The following is a 23494-nucleotide window of genomic DNA, read 5'->3' on the forward strand; positions in this document are numbered from 1 at the left end:
AACAGGACTCAGGTACAGGAACAGGAACCAGGTAACAGGACTCAGGTACAGGTATAAGGTAACAGCACTCAGGTACAGGAACCAGGTAACAGGACTCAGGTACATGAACACGTACAGGTATAAGGCAACAGGACTCAGGTACAGGAACCAGGTAACAGGACTCAGGTACAGGAACAGGAACCAGGTAACAGAACTCATGTACAGGAACAGGACTCAGGTACAGGAACAGGAACCAGGTAACAGGACTCAGGTACAGGAACCAGGTAACAGGACTCAGGCACAGGAACCAGGTAACAGGACTCAGGCACAGGAACCAGGTAACAGGACTTAGGTACAGGAACAGGAACCAGGTAACATGACTCAGGTACAGGAACAGGACTCGGGTACAGGCACAGGAACCAGGTTACAGGACTCAGGTACAGGAACAGGAACCAGGTAAAAGGACTCAGGTACAGGAACAGGTATAAGGTAACAGAACTCAGGTACAGGAACCAGGTAACAGGACTCAGGTACAGGAACAGGACTTAGGTACAGGAACAGGAACCAGGTAACAGGACTCAGGTACAGGAACAGGAACCAGGTAACAGGACTCAGGCACAGGAACCAGGTAACAGGACTCAGGTACAGGAACAGGAACCAGGTAACATGACTCAGGTACAGGAACAGGAACCAGGTAACAGGACTCAGGTACAGGAACCAGGTAACAGGACTCAGGTACAGGTATAAGGTAACAGGACTCAGGTACAGGAACCAGGTAACAGGACTCAGGTACAGGACTCAGGTACAGGAACAGGACTCAGGTACAGGAACAGGAACCAGGTAACAGGACTCAGGTACAGGAACAGGAACCAGGTAACAGGACTTAGGCACAGGAACCAGGTAACAGGACTCAGGTACAGGAACAGGAACCAGGTAACATGACTCAGGTACAGGAACAGGACTCAGGTACAGGAACAGGAACCAGGTAACAGGACTCAGGTACAGGAACAGGAACCAGGTAACAGGACTCAGGTACAGGTATAAGGTAACAGGACTCAGGTACAGGAACCAGGTAATAGGACTCAGGTACAGGAACAGGAACCAGGTAACAGGACTCAGGTACAGGAGCAGGAACCAGGTAACAGGACTCAGGTACAGGAACAGGACTCAGGTACAGGAACAGGAACCAGGTAACAGGACTCAGGTACAGGAACCAGGTAACAGGACTCAGGTACAGGTATAAGGTAACAGGACTCAGGTACAGGAACCAGGTAATAGGACTCAGGTACAGGAACAGGAACCAGGTAACAGGACTCAGGTACAGGAACAGGAACCAGGTAACAGGACTCAGGTACAGGTATAAGGTAACAGGACTCAGGTACAGGAACCAGGTAATAGGACTCAGGTACAGGAACAGGAACCAGGTAACAGGACTCAGGTACAGGAACAGGAACCAGGTAACAGGACTCAGGTACAGGAACAGGACTCAGGTACAGGAACAGGAACCAGGTAACATGACTCAGGTACAGGAACAGGACTCAGGTACAGGAACAGGAACCAAGTAACAGGACTCAGGTACAGGAACCAGGTAACAGGACTCAGGAACAGGAACCAGGTAACAGGACTCAGGTACAGGAACCAGGTAACAGGACTTAGGTACAGGAACAGGAACCAGGTAACAGGACTCAGGAACAGGAACCAGATAACAGGACTCAGGTATAGGAACCACATAACAGGACTCATGTACAGCAACAGGAACCAGGTAAAATGACTCAGGTACAGGAACAGGAACCAGGTAACAGCACTCAGGTACAGGAACAGGAACCAGGTAACAGGACTCAGGTACAGGAACAGGAACCAGGGAACATGACTCAGGTACAGGTATAAGGTAACAGGACTCAGGTACAGGAACATGATCAATATGTGCTGCAGCTGGGAATGGCATTCTGAGAACAGCCCAGTCCAGCTGATTACACCAGCTGGAACTGCTCTCAAAACCCAACAGCAGCACCTCTGGCCACCCATAGGTACTGCAGACCAAGAAATGACAGCAGCACCTCTGGCCACACAGAGGTACTGCAAGCTGAACATAACAACATCAGCACCTCTGGCCACCCATAGGTACTGCAGACCAAGAAATGATAGCAACACCTCTGGCCACACAGAGGTACTGCAAGCTGAACATAACAACAGCAGCACCTCTGTGTAATCAGAGGCACCGCAGACCAAACAATGACATAAATGACAGTCCTGACAGCCTTCCAGATCTAGTATTGTTGGACCCTGCAGTAACGTTGGACTCTAAAGATGATGAAGCTTTGAATGCCCTTAACGAACTCAATAGAAAATAATTCCCCAGTGGAAACACAAAAGATATTTACTATAGATAAATCTTCTATAAAGAGCAAGTCGGAATTTTTCCAATTAAATCAAAAGGGACGTTTATCGAAACTTTCTATAGGACTACATTGGAAGAGTTCAAGGCATTGTGCACTAAACCATTTCATAATAAAGGAAAATTTGAAGAGAACCTGTGTCAGCACCTGTCTGTGTCAGCACCTGTCTGTGTCAGATATAAGTGATACGTCCGTACATGTCAGATAACAGGAGACTCCTGGGTTTCCTGTGCCTCAGCGCCCAGCTGCGCATTGTGTATAGATGTCACCTGATTACCTGTTATTATCGCCGGCTCATATTACTGCTCATTACCTGAGATCAGGTCACTCACAGTATAAAGGTATCCCAAAGACATCGTATGCACCTGTATGTGTCAGCGCCTGTCTGTGTCAGCACCTGTCTCTGTCAGCACCTGTCTCTGTCAGTGCCTGTGTGTGTCAGCAGCTGTCTGTGTCAGCACCTGTCTGTGTCTGCACTTGTCTCTGTCAGCGCCTGTCTGTGTCAGCACCTGTCTGTGTCAGATATAAGTGATACGTCCGTACATGTCAGATAACAGGAGACTCCTGGGTTTCCTGTGCCTCAGCGCCCAGCTGCGCATTGTGTATAGATATCACCTGATTACCTGTTATTATCGCCGGCTCATATTACTGCTCATTACCTGAGATCAGGTCACTCACAGTATAAAGGTATCCCAGAGACATGGTATGCACCTGGTCGGCATTGCAGAGGTCAGGCTGTGCCACCGGTATTACCAGTCCGGGAAGACAATATTCTGCTAACGTTTCCTGCTGTCACCATGGGGCCGATTCAGACTCATTCGCAGTGGGCAGAAATTGCGTATATGCACATACTTGTAGCAACCTGCAGTCTTCCTACATACACTCTAGTCACCTGCATTCTACTTACCTGTACTCTACTTACCTGTACTCTACTTACCTGTACTTTACTTACCTGTTCTCTACTTACCTGTACTCTACTCACCTGCACTCTACTTACCTGTACTCTACTTACCTGTACTCTACTCACCTGTACTCTACTCACCTGTACTCTACTTATCTGCATTCTACAACCTGTACACTACCTACCTGTTCTCTACTTACCTGCACTCTACTCACCTGTAATCTTCTTACCTGTTCTCTACTCAACTGTACTCTACTTACCTGCACTCTATAACCTGTACTCTTCCTACCTGTTCTCTACTTACCTGCACTCTACTCACCTGTAATCTTCTTACCTGTTCTCTACTCACCTGTACTCTTCTTACCTGTACTCAAATTACCTGTACTCTTCTTACCTGTTCTCTACTTACCTGTACTCAAATTACCTGTACTCTACCTACCTGAACTTTACTTACCTGTTCTATACTACCTGTACTCTTCCTACCTGCACTCTAATTACCTCCACTCTACCTACCTACCTGCACTCTAATTACCTGTGATCTTCCTAACTGTACTCTACCTACCTGTACTCTTATTACCTGTACACTACCTACCTGCACTCTACTTACCTGTATTCTACCTACCTGCAATATACCTGCCTGCACTCTTATTACCTGTGCTCTGCCTACATGCACTCTACCTACATGCACTCTCCCTGCCTGCAGTTTAATTACCTGTGCTCTTCCTACTTGTACTCTACCTGCTTGTTCTCTACCTACCTATCTGCACTCTACCTACCTGTACTCTACCTACATGTACTCTACCTATCTACCTGCACTCTATTTACCTGTACTCTACCTATCTGCATTTGACTTACCTGTACTCTACTTAACTGTACTCTGCCTACTTCCACTCTACTTTCCTGTACTCTACCTACCTGCACGTTACCTGCATGTACTCTAATTACCTGTACTCTACCTACTTGTTCCCTTCCTACCTACCTGCACACTACTCACCTGTACTCTTCTTACCTCTACTCTACCTACCTGTACTTTACTTACCTGCACTCTACCTACCTGCAATATAACTGCCTGCACTCTAATTACCTGTGCTCTGCCTACATGCACTCTACCTACGTGCACTCTACTTACCTGTACTCTTCTTAACTGTACTCTACCTACTTGTTCGCTTCCTACCTACTACTCACCTGTACTCTTGTTACCTGTACTTTACCTACCTGCACTTTACTTACCTGTACTCTACCTATCTGAAATATACCTGCCTGCACTCTAATTATTATTTATTTATGCTCTGCCTACATGCACTCTACCTACCTGCAGTCCAATTATCTGTGCTCTTCCTACCTGTACTCTACCTTCTTGTTCTCTACCTACCTGCACTCTATCTACCCATACTCTACCTACCTGTTCTTTTCCTACCTACTGGCACTCTACTCACCTGCACTCTTCTTACCTGTACTATACCTACCTGTACTCTACTTAGCTTTTCTCTACCTACCTGTACTCTACCTACTTGTACCTGTAGTCTACTTACCTGTACCCTACTTACATGCACTCTACCTACCTGAACTCTGCCTTCCTGCACTCTACTCACCTTACTACTCACCTTACCTACTCTTCTTACTTGTACTCTACGTACCTGCACTCTTCTTACCTGTACACTACCTGTACAGTACCTACTTGTTCTTTCCTAACTACCTGCACTCTACTCACATGCACTCTTCTTACCTGTACTCTACCTACCTGCACTCTACTTACCTGTACTCTACCTATATGCAATATACCTGCCTGCACTCTAATTACCTGTGCTCTGCCTACATGCACTCTACCTGCCTGTAGTCAAATTATCTGTGCTCTTCCTACCTGTACTCTACCTTCTTGTTCTCTACCTACCTGCACTCTACTCACCTTACTACTCACCTTACCTACTCTTCTTACCTGCACTCTACCTACCTGTTCTCTACTTACATGCACTCTATCTACCTGCACTCCACATGCCTGCACTCTAATTACAGGTGCTCTGCCTACCTGCACTCTACTCACCTGTACTCTTCTTACCTGTACTCTACTTAGCTTTGCTCTACCTACCTGTACTCTACCTACTTGTACTCTTCTTACCTGCAGTCTACTTACCTGCACTCTACCTACCTGTACTCTACTTACATGCACTCTGCCTTCCTGCACTTTACTCACCTTACCTACTCTTCTTACTTGTACTCTACCTACCTGCACTCTTCTTACCTGTATTCTACCTACTTGTTCTCTTCTACCTACCTGCACTCTACTCACCTGCACTCTTCTTACCTGTACTCTACCTACCTGCACTCTACTTACCTGTACTCTACCTACCTGCACTCTACTTACCTGTACTCTACCTACTGTATACCTGCCTGCAATCTAATTACCTATGCTCTACCTATGTGCACTCTACCTGCCTGCAGTCTAATTACCTGTGCTCTTCCTACCTGTACTCTACCTTCTTGTTCTCTACCTACCTGCACTCTGCCTTCCTGCACTCTACTCACCTTGCTACTCACCTTACCTACTCTTCTTACCTGTACTCTACCTACCTACACTCTACCTACCTGTACTCTACTTACATGCACTGTACTTACCTGCACTCCACATGCCTGCACTCTACTTACAGGTGCTCTGCCTACCTGCAATCTACTCACCTGTACTCTTCTTACCTGTACTCTACTTAGCTTTGCTCTACTTACCTGTACTCTACCTACTCTTCTTACCTGCAGTCTACTTACCTGCTCTCTACCTACCTGTACTCTACTTACATGCACGCTACCTACCTGCACTCTGCCTTCCTGCACTCTACTCACCTTAATACTCACCTTACCTACTCTTCTTACTTGTACTCTACCTACCTGTACTCTACCTACCTGCACTCTACTTGCCTGCACTAATCACTGCATACCGGGAACACCCCACAAGACCGCCCGGTTTGGGGATACTCCTACCCATCACAATGTGACTCTTGTTAACGTCACTCAGATCCTTACCTATTGCCTAATATTAATGCTACTGAGCGGTGACTCGCTGCCTAATGCAGTATCCAGTCCTGTGAGGAGGTAATCTGTGGGGATGCCGTCACTTGGTCTTCAGCATTATGGTCGACAGTCATTAGGTCGACAGATTAGCTCCATGCCCGACGCATAGCGAGTGCCTCAAGCGATGCGAGGGGATTTGGTGCACTTTAAACTGTGTCCATGTCAACTGTGTTGACATCCAGATAAAAAAATAGTGAAAAACCCCATGTCGACATTTTGACTGTCGACCTAGACAATGTCAAACTAATGACCTTTCGACCTAGACCCATGTCGACCTTTTCCCATGACGACCTAATGGTGTCGACCTAATGACTGTCGACCATAATGCTGTAGACCAAATGATCCCAACCCAAATTGTGTTACTCACTTCTCCTGTCAGAAGTCTTATGTAAGGTTGGATACACACTATAAGATTATCTGTCCAATCTCTCTAGTTAGAACAAACATCTGGTATTGTCTGGGAGCAAATGGCAAACAACCCTTTGTTCCCAAATACTGGTAGACAAAATGGGCGTTCAGACAAATTGCTTAATGCCCCTTTCCCACTGCAGCCTTAAAACGGGATTTTGCCGATTTTTGAGGGCAAAATACCGTTTAAGGCTGCAGTGGGAAAGCGCCAGAGTTGAAATACCGTTTAAAGTTAAACGGTATTTCAACCCGTTTTCAGAGCAGGGATTTGCACGGTAATCTACCGTTTAAGATGCAATGGGAATGCATCTTTAAACGGTAGAGATGATTGCTGATTTTTTTCAGCAATCATCTCCGTGTGTGTACGCTGCCGGGCTGAAAGATTAACCACTTTCAGCCCGGCGGTACGCCCCGCTGCCCCCCGCCCCCCCCTCCCCCTCGCCCCCGTCCTGTTATACCCCTTTTACACGGGTCCCGTGTAAATGGCGGTGTACATGGTCCCGCTGCGGGTGCAGGCACCCGCAGCGGGTCCACAGTGTGCAGCGCTGGGCAAGATGTGCCCAGGTGCTGCGGGAGGAGGGGGGTCCCTGCTGCTGCTGAGGGGAGAGGGGGTACCTGTCAGCCTGACACGGCGCTGCCGCTGCTGTATCTCCCCCCCCGGCGGCCGCTGCCGCTGCTGTATCTCCCCCCCGGCGGCCGGTTCTTGCGGCGGATGTACAGTCAGTGTCGGCGGTCCCTCTGGCGCAGGGGAAATAGTACTTATTTCCCCTGCGCCAGAGGGACCGCCGACACTGACTGTACATACGCCGCAAGGACCGGCCGCCGGGGGGGAGATACAGCAGCGGCAGCGCCGTGTCAGGCTGACAGGTACCCCCTCTCCCCTCAGCAGCAGCAGCAGGGACCCCCCTCCTCCCGCAGCACCTGGGGACAGCTTCCCCCCTCTACCCCCACAGCACCCGGGGACAGCTTCCCCCCTCTACCCCCTCCAAGCTGCCTGTCTATCCTTGTTGATAGATATATATCTATCTATATATAGATCTATATAGATATATATATCTATATAGATCTATATATATATATATATATAGACATAGATCTATAGATCTATATATATATATATATATATATATATATATATATATATATATATATATATATATATATATATATATATATATATATATATATAGACGGGAGAAGGACGCAGCACTCCAGACGAAATCTTCAAACAGCAAATAATTTTATTGTGCTCAGCAACGTTTCAATACAAGTATGTATTATCTTCAGGCTCCTGAGACTGAAGATAATACATACTTGTATTGAAACGTTGCTGAGCACAATAAAATTATTTGCTGTTTGAAGATTTCGTCTGGAGTGCTGCGTCCTTCTCCCGTCTATATGTTACCCTGACGAAGGCACCCGACAAGCAACCCTATTTGGTGGTGTGCCCGGCACCAAACAGTCTATATATATATATATATATATATATATATAGATCTATATATATATATATATATATATATATATATATATATATATATCAACAAGGAAAGACAGGCCTGACCCATTGTCACAGGCACTAAACGTTTTGAAGAGCTAAAACGTTTTACCTGCAATGGGAATGGTACTTAAATGGCATTTGAAACTGTAATCTGCTGCAGTGGGAATGCTAAATACCATTTAAGATTACCTGTAAACTAAAACGGGTCTGCAGTGGGAAAGCAGCATCAGTCATCGTGTCCATATATTTTGTGTGAAATTGCAGCTGTACATACACAACAAATAATGTTACACTGATTGGCTGGGAAACACTGTAGCAAAACATTTTTATATGCAGATAGAGTGGCAAATACATACAGAGTATAAGCACACTGTATATAATTGTAATCAGTAGAAGCTGCTTGTGCGTCCGATTTGCATGGAGAAAACTATTACATGTGCAGTACATGAGCTATTTTGACAGGTGAAAGCAATTTGACATTTTTAAGGTTAGAAATGATTTTAACATGTTTATTTGTTGTTAGTGTGCTGTAATTGTGTACTTGTGTAAGGATAACTCACACACAAAACAGCTGTAATTATGTCAATCTCTATAGAGCTGTTTTTGTCTGACTTTCTGGTTCAGACCCATTACATTGTCCAAGTTGTATGTGTAACATGGATCCATCATTTTCCCCGTCACTTTAATGCGAACTTACAGATGGAGCTGACCTCGCTCTTGCAGGGGATGGCGGAAGAATCGCCAGCCGCCATCTGATCGCCAGCGGAGACAATCTGGCGATTCGCCAGTAAGAGGGAGGCTGGCTTCATCTGTACATTGGTCGACTTTGCAAAATGGACTTATGCTGGAAAATTGGATAATTCACGAAATCAGCCCTAAATCAGCTCCCTTTACAACCCCCCCCCCCCCCCCCCCCCCCGGCCACCTTATCATGGCGTTCTCAGAGCAGGTGTCTGGTAGAAGTACATTCCACAGCAGCTTACACCCAGAGGGAAGATCTCAAATTACTTCCCAGCACCTACAGATTGTTCTTCTAATCTATAAATGTAAGAAATAGGGCGGGATGTATATAGTAAATAAGTAAATATACTTATGTTGCAGCAATCGGCTGATGTTCCCATTATCACTTACCCTGTATTTGTCCTGTATTGTCTTCAATAAGTACATGGAAGTTACTGTTTTCCAATTTGATTATGTGTACTCTGTATCTGGGTGCTGCGGAACCCTTGTAGCGCCATATAAATAAAGGATAATAATAGGGTAATGCCATTACCCTCTGCATTGGAAATTCAACGTCCAACAAATCATTCATATAAAAATGCGGTAATTATGGTAAGCGGTAAGTTTTCCCGCCCATACTGTGGGAACCGGCTTCATATTTCCCAGCGTGCAGCACTGCATTCACCCCCACCAGAGATGGTGCAGGTACAATAAGACATTACTAGACCTTTGAGTCTTTAGTTTGCTCATAGCATCCATTTCTAACTGTGGCATCTCTCTACACAGTGTCTGACACCAAAGGTCCTGTTTGCTGCACTGAACCAATCCCCCGAGTCTCAGCTGGATGCCCAGGGCTTTGCTACCTTATCTGGAGGATTGCTGAATTATATTGCAGACCCTTCCAGAGTCTGCACCGCTGTCACAGAAGGAGAATGGCCGACTAATGCTCTGGATGAGGAGGAAGGGGCAGACGAGGCTACACTACACACAATAGCAACAATACTCCCGAATTATAAAGCCCAAGGTCATGTAAGTGAGTTTTCTATGTAACAATTATTATTTATGGAATGCGGTCCCACTGGTCTAATGGAAAGGAGAGGACAGCGGGTCAAATATGGCTGCCAAACCCATCTTATCTATCCAGTGTGGGACTGTGTATTCTGAGATACTTGTTGGTTGCAGACACAAGATAGGGATGTGGTCAATAGCATGGCATGCCAAGAGACAGCACCTATACAAACTTGTGTAGTTCATGGTGGACTCACAATCCAGTGTAATGATGCATTAGAGTAGGGGCTACAGAAGAAGATGTGACTGCTAGGAGGTAAGGCATGTGCCAACTAAGATGGCGGTTAGTTAAATGATGGAGGATGAGTGGAGGGGGGGGAGTAAAGCTCCATACACACGGTGAGATATTGGCTAATGGCCAATTCTGACTAGATGCACTGGAGATTTTGACTAAGCGATTTTGTCTAAGTAATGATAGCTTATGATCTAAACAAGATTGCCTGCACAGTCTATCTATGTAAGCAATCTATGCTAGACAATATTGACTCGAAAAACTGGGAGATTTTGCCTAACCTTCTAGGAGATTTTGACTATCTAGACAAAATTTCCTGCCAAAATCTCTTCGTGTGTACACAGGTTAAGGAATGGCTGGATTAGAACTGAGTTTTTGTAGAGTTCATTGATCATTGATGGGGATTTGTGGAATGGTATGGGAGCATCTGACAGTTAGGAGGTTAGGCTTGGGGGCACTAGGATTTAGGTTGGTAGAGATAATAGATGGGGTATTATTGGAGAGGTTGGAAGGATCTGACTGATAGAAGATAAGGAGAAGAGGAACTGGAGGTGTCGGAGGAATTGATTGGTTGGAGGTAAGGAGTGGTGGGAGAGGTGTCGGAGGATCTGATTGTTTGTAGGTAAACAGCGGTGGGACTAGGATGGAGGTTTGGTATAGTAAATGGATAGGGGATTAATGGAGAGGTGTTGGAAATCTGATTGGTTGGAGGTAAACAGCGGTGGGACTAGGATGGAGGTTTGGTATAGTAAATGGATAGGGGATTAATGGAGAGGTGTTGGAAATCTGATTGGTTGGAGGTAAACAGCGGTGGGACTAGGATGGAGGTTTGGTATAGTAAATGGATAGGGGATTAATGGAGAGGTGTTGGAAATCTGATTGGTTGGAGGTAAGGAGTGGTGGGACCAGGATGGAGGTTTGATATAGTTAATAGATATGGCAGGGGTTCCCAAACTTTTTTGAATCCCAGGACCCTAAAGCATCTGAATTTTTTTCATGGCACCCCTAGGCCAAAGAGTGTTCATTGAGAAAGACAGAAAATATATATATATATAAGTAAATTGTATTGATATCTCTTCCTGTGGTAATAACCAGGATTAAGTTTTGTTTATCCACAATATGACCATTACTTTAGACATAGATAACTTGAATTGGTCATGGATCACCAACCCAGGGCACCACTGCAAGTCACCCAAGTACCCCAAGGTGCCACGGCACACAGTTTGGGAACCACTGGGATAGGGGTTTAATGGAGAGGTGTCAGGAATCTTATTGGTTGGAGGTAAGGACTAAGATGGAGGTTTTGTATCGTTAATGGATAGGGGATTAGTGGAGACGTGTTAAAGGGTCTGAATGGTTGGACATAAGGAGTGGTGGGACTAGGATGGAGGTTTGGTATAGGTAATTGATAGGGGGTTAGTGGAGAGGTTTCAGGGATCTGATTGGTTGGAGGTAAGGAGTGGTGGGACTAGGATGGAGGTGTAGGTAATGGATAGGGGACTAGTTGAGAGGTTTCAGGGATCTGATTGGTTGGAGGTAAGGAGTGGTGGGACTAGGATGGAGGTGTAGGTAATGGATAGGGGACTAGTTGAGAGGTTTCAGGGATCTGATTGGTTGGAGGCAAGGAGTGGTGGGACTAGAATGGATGAAGGTTTGGTATAGTTAATGGATAGGGGATTAATGGAGAGGTGTAAGAGGATCTGATTGGTTGGCGTTTAGGAGTGGTGGGACTAGGATGGGGTTTGGTATAATAATGGATAGGGGATTAGTGGAGAGGTGTCAGAGGATCTGATTGGTTGGAGGTAAGGAGTGGTGGGACTAGGATGGAGGATAGGGAGAGTTAATGGATGGAAGATTAGTGGACAGTTGTGGCATGATATGACTGGTAAGAAGCATGGAGTGTCGGGACTAGATTGGAGGCTTGGTAGAGTTAATGGATGGAGGATGAGGTGTTGGAGGATGTGATTCATAGGAGGCAAGGAGTGGCTGGACTAGGATGGTGGTGGATGATGGTGGAGTTAATGAATGAAGGGTTAGTGGAGAGGTGTGAGAGGATATAAGTAATGGCCCAAAGCAACACTGTCTATGATTTGGCTTAATTGGGGACACATCAATGCATGACTGAATGGAGCCACAATTGAATTGCCCCATTATGTGTATGGGAGTCTCTGAGCTCCAACAAAAATGTGTCTTGTTAAATGTAGTTAATTTTCTTCTAGGACCTGGGATGCTTCAATGCTTGGGATATCCTGAACATGACATCTGAGCCCGGCCATGTCAGCACAGAGATCCAGGAGGCCATACTTCTCCTGGTTCTACAGGGTTCATGCATGACATTGCTTCCACCTTCTGAATACTTTACAGCGTACATCTATAAACGGTTTGGAAATAACAGCATCAGCCTGGAAGGTAAGACTGTCACTCCAATCCATACATACACAATATACAGTACGGACGGTGTAATGGTTAGCATTACTGCCTCACAGCACTGAGGTCATGGGTTCTATCCCCACCATGTGTTATATTTACAGGGCAGTACGGACGGTGTAATGGTTACATTACTGTCTCACAGCGCTGAGGTCATGGGTTCTATTCCCACCATGTGTTATATATACGGGGCAGTACGGATGGTGTAATGGTTACATTACTGCCTCACAGCGCTGAGGTCATGGGCTCTATCCCCACCATGTGTTATATATACAGGGCAGTACGGATGGTGTAATGGTTAGCATTACTGTCTCACAGCACTGAGGTCATGGGTTCTATCCCCACCATGTGTTATATATACAGGGCAGTACGGACGGTGTAATGGTTACATTACTGTCTCACAGCGCTGAGGTCATGGGTTCTATTCCCACCATGTGTTATATATACGGGGCAGTACGGATGGTGTAATGGTTACATTACTGCCTCACAGCACTGAGGTCATGGGTTCTATCCCCACCATGTGTTATATATACAGGGCAGTACGGACGGTGTAATGGTTACATTACTGCCTCACAGCGCTGAGGTCATGGGTTCTATCCCCACCATGTGTTATATATACGGGGCAGTACGGACGGTGTAATGGTTACATTACTGCCTCACAGCGCTGAGGTCATGGGTTCTATCCCCACCATGTGTTATATATACGGGGCAGTACTGATGGTGTAATGGTTACATTACTGCCTCACAGCACTGAGATCATGGGTTTGATTCCCACCATGGCTCTAACTGTGCGGAGTTTGTATATTCTCCCCGTACTTGTGTGGGTTTCCTCCGGGTACTCCGGTTTCCTCCCACAATCCAAACATATACTGGTAGGTCAATTGGCTCCCAACAAATTAACCCTAGAATGTCTGTGTGCTTGTATATGTAGGTAGGGAATATAGATTGGGCACTTCTGTATTAGCAGGGCACCCATTACGTAGTTGCATAGTGGTGTATTGAGAATACCAATACACCACTATGCTGGCTACATAAACTACTTAACTTAGGCAAATTACGTAATTTACGTAACTGGAGCTGTGCTAATACATAAAGGATGATATCCCCACTAACCACGTCATAACCCCGGGGTCCACGTGGGCGTGGAATTAATTTTAGAAAGTGTGGCGAGCGCAGCGAGCCACCGTGCCTGAAGCATAGCGAGCGCAGCGAGGGTATGCGGATGAGGGGGATTGCCAATTCTCCGGGGAGGGGAGACTGTGCCACTGTTGTAGGGAGGGTAGACTGTGCCGCTGCTCTTGGGAGGGGGGACTGTGCTGCTACCATAGGGAGGGGGGACTGTGCTGCTGCTGAGGCAAAGGGGATAACCATTACTCCAGGCTGCTCTGGAGAGGGGTGAGTAGGCCACTGCTCTGGTGAGTGGAGAATGTGCTGCTGCTCTGGGGAGGAGGGACTGTGCACTGCTCTGGGGAGGAGGGACTGTGCACTGCTCTGGGGAGGGGGGACTGTTCCACTGCTCTGGGGAGGGGTCACTTTGCTGTTATTCTAGGGAGGTGGGACTGTGTCACTGATCTGGTGAGGAGGGACTGTGCCGATGCTCTATGGATGGGAGACTGTACTGCTGCTCTGGGGAGCAGGGACTTTGCTCTTGCTCCTGGAAGGGGGGAGTGGGCCACTCTGGGGAGGGGGGACTGTGCTGCTGCTCTGGGGAGGGGGGACTGTGTCACTGCTCTGGGGAGGGGAGAATGTGTTGCTGCTCTGGGGAAGAGGAACTGTGCCACTGCTCTGGGGAAGTGGGACTGTGTCACTGCTCTGGGGAGGGGAGAATGTGTTGCTGCTCTGGGGAGGAGGGACTGTGCCACTGTTCTGGGGAGGGGGGACTGTGCCACTGCTCTGGGGAAGTGGGACTGTGTCACTGCTCTGGGGAGGGGAGAATGTGTTGCTGCTCTGGGGAGGAGGGACTGTGCCACTGTTCTGGGGAGGGGGGACTGTACCACAGCTCTGGGAAAGGGGACTGTGCTGATGTGCTAGATGGGGGGGGGGAGACTGTGCCACTGCTGTAAGGAGGCTAGACTGTGCCGCTGCTCTTGGGAGGGGGGACTGTGCTGCTACCATAGGGAGGAGGGACTGTCTTGCTGCTCTGGGGAGGGAAGAATGTGCTGCTACTCTGGGGAGGAGGGACTGTGCCGCTGCTCTGGGGAGGAGGGCCTGTGCTGCTACCATAGGGAGGGGGGACTGTGCTGCTGCTGAGGCAAGGGGATAACCATTGCTCCAGGGAGGGGGGACTTTGCTGCTGCTCTGGGGGGGATGGACTGTGCTGATGCTGTGGCAAGTGGGATTACCATTGCTCCAGGGAGGGGAGACTGTGACACTGCTCTGAAGAGGGGTGACTGTATCATTGCTCTTGGAGGGGAACTGTGCTGCTGTTCTGGGAAGGGGCGGACTGTTATGCTGCTCTGGGGAGGGGGTACTGTGCCACTGCTCTTGGGAGGTGGTACTGTGCCACTGCTCTGTGAAGGGGGGACTGTGCTGCTGCTCTTGGGAGGAGGGTCTGTGCCACTGCTTTTGGGAGGGGGGACTATGCCACTGCTCTGGGGAGGAGGGACTGTGCCACTGCTCTGGGGAGGGGGGAGTGTGCCACTGCTCTTGGAAAGGGCAACTGTGCTGCTGCTCTAGATGAGGGGGATTACCATTGCTTTGTTGAGGGGAGACTGTGCCGCTGCTGTGGGGAAGGGAGACTGTGCCGCTGCTCTTGGGACGGGGAACTGTGCGGCTACCATAAGGAGGGGATACTGTGCTGCTCCTCTGGGCAGGGGGACTTTGCTGCTGAGCTGGGGAGGGGGGGGACTCTGCTGCTGCTCTGGGAAAGTGGGACTGTGCTGCTGCTCTGTGGAGAAGGGACTGTGCCAATGCTCTGGGGAGCAGGGACTGTACCGCTGGTCCATTAAGTCGCCATGTTATGGAAGTGTCATGGGCGGCGCATAGGAGGATGCTAGCTAGTTTACATACAGAGATGGTCCATTCAATGGGCGTGTTATGGGAGCATCAAATGTATGTCAGTAGCAGCACTGTGCACCACTGGCAAAGTAGAAGAGAAGCTGCAACTACCAGAGGGCTGGTGCCACCGATGGTGGCATATAAGAATGCACCACATGGTGTGTGCAGATTCTAAAGGTGGGCGTGGCCCATTTGGCTGCACATACACCAGGGAACAGGCTGGTACACCATTTGTATAATCCTAACCCAGAACTGATTACTGCTGACACATTACCTCATTTTCCAGGACTCACTTCTCTCATGCAAGCTCTGAACTTGGTGAGCATAGATGAACATGACGAGGACCATGAACATGACGAGGACCATGCACAGGACAATCACACTGGAACCAACCAGACGGAAGAAAAGCGGAAAAGACGCAGCTTGAGACAAACTGATACAACTCATACACATCACTGGGATGAGGTCAGTATATATCTCCTCGTATAATAATAGTATTATTGGCAGATTCCTCACCGGCAGGCAGAGCCGCCCAAAACACAGATACATAGCCCAAATCAAATAAATGAGACAAATCAATTGGACGCGTTTATTTTGTTATTGAGGCCAATGATCCGATACTACATATCTGTGAGGGGCAGCAGTCTGTGACCCCCTGCTCTCTGTATCCGCTATGACCCCTTCTGAAGCAATAACTGCATCTAAACGTTTCCGGTAATTGGTGATTAGTCCTGAAGATCAGTTCTCCGTACAGAACAACTTCAGCTCTATCATTTTGGTGGGTTTCCCCCCATGAACTACTCCCTTCAGATCCTTCCACAACATCTCCATTGGAATAAGATCAGGACTGTGACTTTGCCGTTCCCTTTACATTTATTCCCCTGTAACCCTTCTTTAGCCATATGTCTTGTGTACCTCGGATCATTGTCTTTCTACAGAACCCACATTCTCCTGAGATTCAGCTCATGGACAATTTCCTTATATATTCTGGCATAATTCAGAATTCATTTTCTCATCAATGATAGTGAGTCATCCTGGGCCAGATGCAGGAAAACAGGCCCAGACCATGATACCACAACCACAGATGGTTTGCTGGTTCTATGCTGGGATGCTGGGTTTTCCTTTCTTCAAACAGAACGCTTCTCATTTATACCAAAAAGCTCTATTTTGGTCTCCTCCGGCCAGGAAACCATTTCATCAACCCTCTGGCTCATCCAGGTGAACTCTAGCAAACTACAGCTGGAAACCAATGATCTTTCTGCCATGTACACCATTGTTGTACAGTACCCAGGGCTATTTTTGTGCAGGCTCCAGCAGGAACTGTGGCCCTTATTCTAGTTCACTCTTTTTGACAAAATATTTCTTAGATGGACAAAACCATGCGCACTGCAGGTGAGGAAGGTGTAAAACCCCACCCAAATCTAATTATTTCTGCACAAGTAACACCTGCCCCACCTGCGGTGAACATGGTTTTGTCCATCTAAGAAATATTTTGTCAGAAAGAGTGAACTAGAATAAGGGCCACAGTTCCTGCTGGAACCTGCACAAAAATAGCCCTGACAGTACCCAAACAATATTTGGTACAATGTATACTTTAGGGATGTGCACCGGCCACTTTTCGCGTTTTGGGTTCTGATTACCTTCAGGTTTTGGGTTCTAATTGGTTTTGCCAAAACACCCCCTAAACGTTTTGGGTATTGGGTTCTGATTTTTTTTTAAAGCATAAAAACTGCTAAAATTGCAGAATTTTTTTTTTGCTCCTATGCTATTATTAACCTCAATAACATTAATTTCCACTCATTTCCAGTCTATTCTGAACACCTCACACTATCGGTTTTAGAGCAAAAGGTTGCACCGAGGTAGGTGGATAACTATGTTAAGCCACACAAGTGTGCGGCACAAACACGTGGCTCATCTAAGAGTGGCACTGCAGCGGCAGACAGGATGGCAGTTTTAAAAACTAGGCCCCAATATGACCCCTATCTGGCTTGATCGTGTTTATGATGTGCAGCCGAGGAGCAGTGGGCGTTTCGTGCAGCACTGACTTGTTCTGCAAGTGTGTAACTGTTTCTATCAGTTTAATATCTAATAAGACCCCTATCTGGCTTGATTGTGTTATTATTAATACATTTAATCTTGGGAAGTAGGAAGACTCCGTGGACTCAAGTCACCAGGTATCTGCGCAACAGAACATCGGCCGCTAATGCAGCTTTTTGGTGCTGAGTGACAGCCCCGGAGACAGCGGTGCGGAGGTCATGAAAGAAAGTAAGGAGATGGAATACCACGTGGATCCCTCTAAAGGCCCCCATACATTAGGCCGACTTGTCCTTAGGACAAGTCGGACCCAATTCTCCTGTGAGCCGCCCGGCAGCTCCCCGGGAGGCTCACATATAATTTGTCACTTGATGTGCCAAATTTACATGTGATAAATCGATTTACCACATGTAACGGGGAGCTGCGGGTGGTGAGGAGCAGGGGGCAGGCGGTGAGGGGCAGGGGGGGCGCCGGTGATCCTGGGGTGCAGGGAGCCGTGTAAGAAGCCACTGCTGTCAGCGGGAGCAGTGGGGGCAGCGCAGAGTACCAGGGAGCCGGGCCGGGCAGGAGAAGAACACTTAAAAAAAAAAAGCCCATACAAACGCATAGGAAGCCATTGATTGGCTGAGACCTCTCTCAGCTAATTAGAGATTGGCTCAGCCAATCAATGGCTTCCTATGCGTTTGTATGGGCTTTTTTTTAAGTGTTCTGCTCCCGGCGCCACTCGCGCTGCCTGGCAGCGTCTTCTCCTGCCCGGCCCCGGCTCCCTGGTACTCTGCGCCGCCACCCCCCCCTGTTCCCGCTGACGGCAGCTTCTTCTCCTCCTCTGCCGGGCTCCCTGCGCCGCTCCCATGATCCCTCCGCCCGGCTCTGGTAGGTCCCCCCGCCAGCTGCAGTCCCTGCACGGCTCCGGGCAGCACATAAGATTTAGAAAATCTTATGTGCAGCCCGTCCGACCTGCCGACTCCGATCCGATGCGCACGGGGCCGCGCATCGGGTCGGAGGGCATGTCTCCATATGCGATTTGGGCCGATTTTACGGCCCGATTCATCCGAATCGGGCAAAATCGTGCCCAAATCGCATAGTGTATGGGGGCCTTTACTCTGCAGTTTCACCAGAGAAACGTGATTGTTGACTAGATGGTATCAAGATTAAAAAAACAGGAGTTAAAATCCTTAACAGACCTTGAAGATAAGATTAAAGAGCTTGAGCAAAGCCATAAAAGCCACCCCTCTAATGATCAAATATTACAGGAGCTCTTCAAAAGAAGAGCAGAACTAGAAACAGTTATTGCTAAACAAATAAATAGAGAATTGGAGAGATTTAAGCAAAAGTTCTATAGGGAAGGAAATAAAGCCTCGAGATTTATGGCAAGGAAGATCAAAGGAGCTAGACTAAGGAACGCTGTTAAAGCCCTATATATCAAGAGGTGGCGAAAAAATAACCAATCCTGCAGATATATCGAATATCTTCGCTGAATATCTGAAAGAACTATATAACTTAAAAGGGGGCGAGGGTATTTCCAGCCTTCCTTAGAGGATATAGAGTAGATGCCTTTTTGGGTAAAATAAATCTCCCTAAGATAAGTCCTCAACAGAGAGAGAGAGACTCTCAATGCACCTTGGAGCCTACAGGAGTCTTAGAGGCAATTAAGACCCTGAAAGTAAACAGAACACCGGGGCCGGATGGCTTTATAAATCATTTTTTTACAATATATCAAAAGGAGATAGCGCCAATCTTGCTTCAGGCCTTTCAAGAGGGGAGACAAGCGGGTAAATTCCCAGAAGAGATGCTAGAGGCGAGAGTGGTTTTGATAGGCAAGGAAGGGAAAGACTTGACTGCGCCCCAAAATTATAGGCCAATTGCTTTACTAAATAGTGACATCAAAATATATGCCAAGATGATAGTAAATAGCCTGACTCCAGTTTTGGGGACTTAATTAAGGCAGATCAAGCAGGCTTTATAAAAAAATAGACAAGGCCCAGACAACATATACAGAGCAATCCATATAATGGAATATGCAGCAAGAAATGAGTTTCCGCTGGTGGTTCTGTCGTTAGAAGGGGAAAAAGCATTTGACCGTCTGCATTGGGGATTTATGTAAAGAGTCCTTCAATAATTCGGCTTGGAAGGGAGTTTCTTGAAAGCTATCTTGACTTTATATGAGTCCCCTTTGGCACATGTGTTTTGCAACGGTTTTGTCTCAGAGAAATTTCCCATTGCAAATGGAATGAGACAAGGGTGCCCTTTGTCCCCCATTATATATGTCTTGGCGATAGAACCACTAGCGGAACTCATCAGGCAAACAGCAGAAGTAAGAGGTGTGATAGTAAAGAAAAGCCATCATACAACACTACTTTATGCTGACAATGTTCTGCTCTTTCTGTCAGACCCAAAAGAGTCCCTGATAGCGGTGCTAAATATAATCGGAGACTTTTCCAAAGTCTCATATTACAAATTAAATACAAATAAATCTGAGGCCCTCCCATTAAATATGGCCCCTACTGACTTAGCCTTCTTGATGGAAGGAGATGGCACTGCAGTACCTGGGCATCCAGCTGGTATCTAATGAAAAGAACTTGATAGAGTTTAACTACGGTCCTCTGCTTCATCATTTAAATTTGAAAGTGAATAAATGAATGAAAGTAGAAGCATCCCTATTGGGCAGATTGGCAACGGTTAAAATGTTTCTACTGTCACAAATTGTCTATCTGTATCGGGCAATCCCAAGATCGCTTCCCAGATACTGGATAGCCAGATTCAACTCTGTACTGAATAGATATATGCGGAGAAACAAGCGGGCTGAAATAGCGAAAAACTATTTAACGCTCCCCAAAGTTAGAGGAGGGTTAGGCTTCCCAAACTTATATATCAAGCAGCTACCCTGGTAGATCAGGTTAAACAATGGAAAGGACCCACTAAGGACAACTTGTGCTTGGACCCTGAGTATAATTGTGTCAGCTGCATTTCTTTAGGAGATTTAATCTGGCCCCCCCCCCCCAAATTTGGGAAAGAAGCAAGACACATTTAAAATCTATAGATGTGATCTTGAAAGAATGGTATAAACTCTTGGATAAGCAGGGTCTATTGGGAGCCCCAATAGGACACCTCTCACTAGAACCTATAGCTAAGGTGATACCCAACTTGAACTTAGATAGATGGAGAAATTTAGCAATTAAAACACTAGCAGATCTTTATGAAAACAGGCAACTGATGCCATTTGAACAGATCAAAAGTAAATACGGGATTCCAAATATCGAATTTCATAAATATCTTCAAATTAGACATTGGTTGCAATCCAAGGCCTACGGTCTAAAGGAAATGGGCATATTGCCAAAGGAAATGCTGAACCATATATCTGGGTTGAGTAGGAAGGGTGGAATCACTTTCTGGTACAAGATACTGTCACAAGAGAGAGAGGAAGTCAAAAACAGTTTGCAAAAGAAATGGGAAGGCAAGCTGACTTTCTCTTTGGATACAACGCAATGGTCGCAATTATTTAAGTTGGTCCACCAAATGTCTAAGTCTACGACACACATTGAAAGATATTTAAAAATCTTTTACCAGACCTATTATACATCGGCAAAGATTAATAGATTCTTCCCTCAACAACCAGATACATGCTGGAGGTGTGAGGAAAGAGGGGATCTTAAGCATATCTTTTGGGCCTTTAAAAAACCAGAGAGTTTCTGTGGGGAAATGGAAAATTTCCTCTCTGAGATGTTGGGACTCAGGACCCAGTTGACATCGCAGATGGTACTGCTACATATGGTTCCATCAAACTTAAATAGTGCAACGAAATATCTGTTAAATCAATCAATTAGCGCTATAACAACTGTGATTGCCCAATTATGGAAACAAGAACAGATCCCAACCTCTCAGAAAGTAATATATAAAATAGAATTTAATTACAATATGGAAACCCTAGTGAAAAATGGTAACTCCAGGATAGTCAAGTGAGAAGCATGGCAAAGATATAAAACAAAGTACCAAAAGGGGGTTAATAAGAAGGTAGACAGGGTAATTTTCAGGAAAGAGCAGTTACGGTCCTATCTTTTGCCCTATTGATCAACTTACCCACCAATATAAATGTAAATATAACTATAAAATATAAAAGTACTGCTTAAGATGATACAACGTCTTGTCTTGTCATTGTTAAGTTATTGTGAGTTTTTGTATTGTGAGTTTTTGTATTGTATTTTTTTATTCTGTATGTCTTGGATGTTTTTCTTTTTTTTTCTTTTTGTTTTTCCTTTAAGGGGATTGTATATCCCTTTGGATTGTCATATGAAACTCTGATATAATAATAAAGAAATTTATAAAAAATAAAATAAAAAAGAAAGTGATTGTTGCAGCCCAATGGGATTATTTGAGAAATTCATGGTAGAAACCCAATTTAACGCCTTGTCTGATCCTGACCCTAATGTGCAGTTTGTCTCCGTGCTGAAAGATCCCAATCTCAAATGGCAGACTGAACAACCTGTGGATAGCCATATTTCTAAAAATGTGAATGGACTTATTCTGAGCAATACCTCATTGACTGAGAAGATACGATTGATGATGAGCAGAATTAAAACTAAGAGAAATGACCGAACTTGCCAGCTGCTGGGATACTGGAATGCAGATTCTAAAGAAGTACAGGTACTGGAAGAGCTGGAGAGAATGGTCAGGGAGATCACATTCTCACCAAGAATGAAGATGGTGATGGTGACACAATTCTAGAAGAGGACAGAGAACAATCTCATGCACATGAGACCACTGTGCTTGATACAAGACAGACCAGAGTCCACCTAAATGTGTCGGCTAGTACAGCATCCCTAAAAGTATCAAGGCTAAAAAAAAAAAAAAAAGGGTGAGAGCTGCAGTGGCAGACTCCCACATTAATGCATGGTGAGAGCTGCAGTGGCAGACTCCTACATTAATGCATGGTGAGAGCTGCAGTGGCAGACTCCCACATTAATGCAGGGTGAGAGCTGCAGTGGCAGACTCCCACATTAATGCATGGTGAGAGCTGCAGTGGCAGACTCCCACATTAATGCAGGGTGAGAGCTGCAGTGGCAGACTCCCACATTAATGCAGGGTGAGATCTGCAGTGGCAGACTTTCACATTAATGCAGGGTGAGAGCTGCGACCAGCCGAGGAGCAGTGGGTGATTGGTGCAGCAATCAATTACTCTCATTAGTGGAATACAAACAGTTGTATGCATTGAAAAGACAAGTCCCACATACAGTATGAATGACTCTCAGCAGTAGGAATAATGAATGGTGATGCAAGATGGAATTGTCCTTGGGCCCTCCCACCCACCCTTATGTTGCGAAAATAGGACATGCACACTTTAACAAACCAAACATTTCAGCGACAGGGCCTACAAAACTGTGGCTGAAATGATTGGTTTGTTTGGGCCTCCACACAAAAAAATAATTCATAATATCTCCCTGTATAAACTGGCTCTACAGCGACAAGATGTCATCGTCACTCATTATCCTCCTCCTCTGATTCCTCGCCCCATTCAGTGTGTACTTCCTTATCCTCACAGATTATCAATTTGTCCCCGCTGGACTCAACAATCACAGGTCCCGTTATAATCTCTGGAGGCAATTCCTGGTCTTCATTAAATAATTGATAATTCATTTTTATAAACATCATCTTCTCAACATTTTTCGGAAGCAACCTCCCTTGCCGCTCACAGACCAGGTTCCCCGCTGCACTAAAAACTCTTTCTGAGTACACACTGGAGGGGGGACAACTCAGGTAAAATAGAGCCAGGTTAT

At 46.3% G+C, this 23494-nt stretch overlaps 1 protein-coding gene across 2 annotated transcripts in view; it reads left to right on the forward strand.

Annotated features, from left to right (window-relative positions):
• Positions 1 to 23494, forward strand: part of SLC39A4 (solute carrier family 39 member 4) — a 144283-nt gene that overhangs the window by 57096 nt on the left and 63693 nt on the right. Inside the window, exons 2-4 of one of the 2 annotated variants that reach the window (XM_083145100.1) lie at positions 9752 to 9994; positions 12485 to 12674; positions 15976 to 16154. In XM_083145100.1, coding sequence (XP_083001226.1) covers positions 9752 to 9994; positions 12485 to 12674; positions 15976 to 16154 — 612 coding nt within the window. Of the gene's footprint in view, positions 1 to 9751; positions 9999 to 12484; positions 12675 to 15975; positions 16155 to 23494 lie in introns of those variants that run through there. The other variant, XM_083145101.1, reaches the window with a different exon arrangement.

Source organism: Crinia signifera, chromosome 5 (assembly GCF_055691185.1).
Source record: "Crinia signifera chromosome 5, ASM5569118v1, whole genome shotgun sequence".
NCBI lineage: Eukaryota > Metazoa > Chordata > Amphibia > Anura > Myobatrachidae > Crinia > Crinia signifera.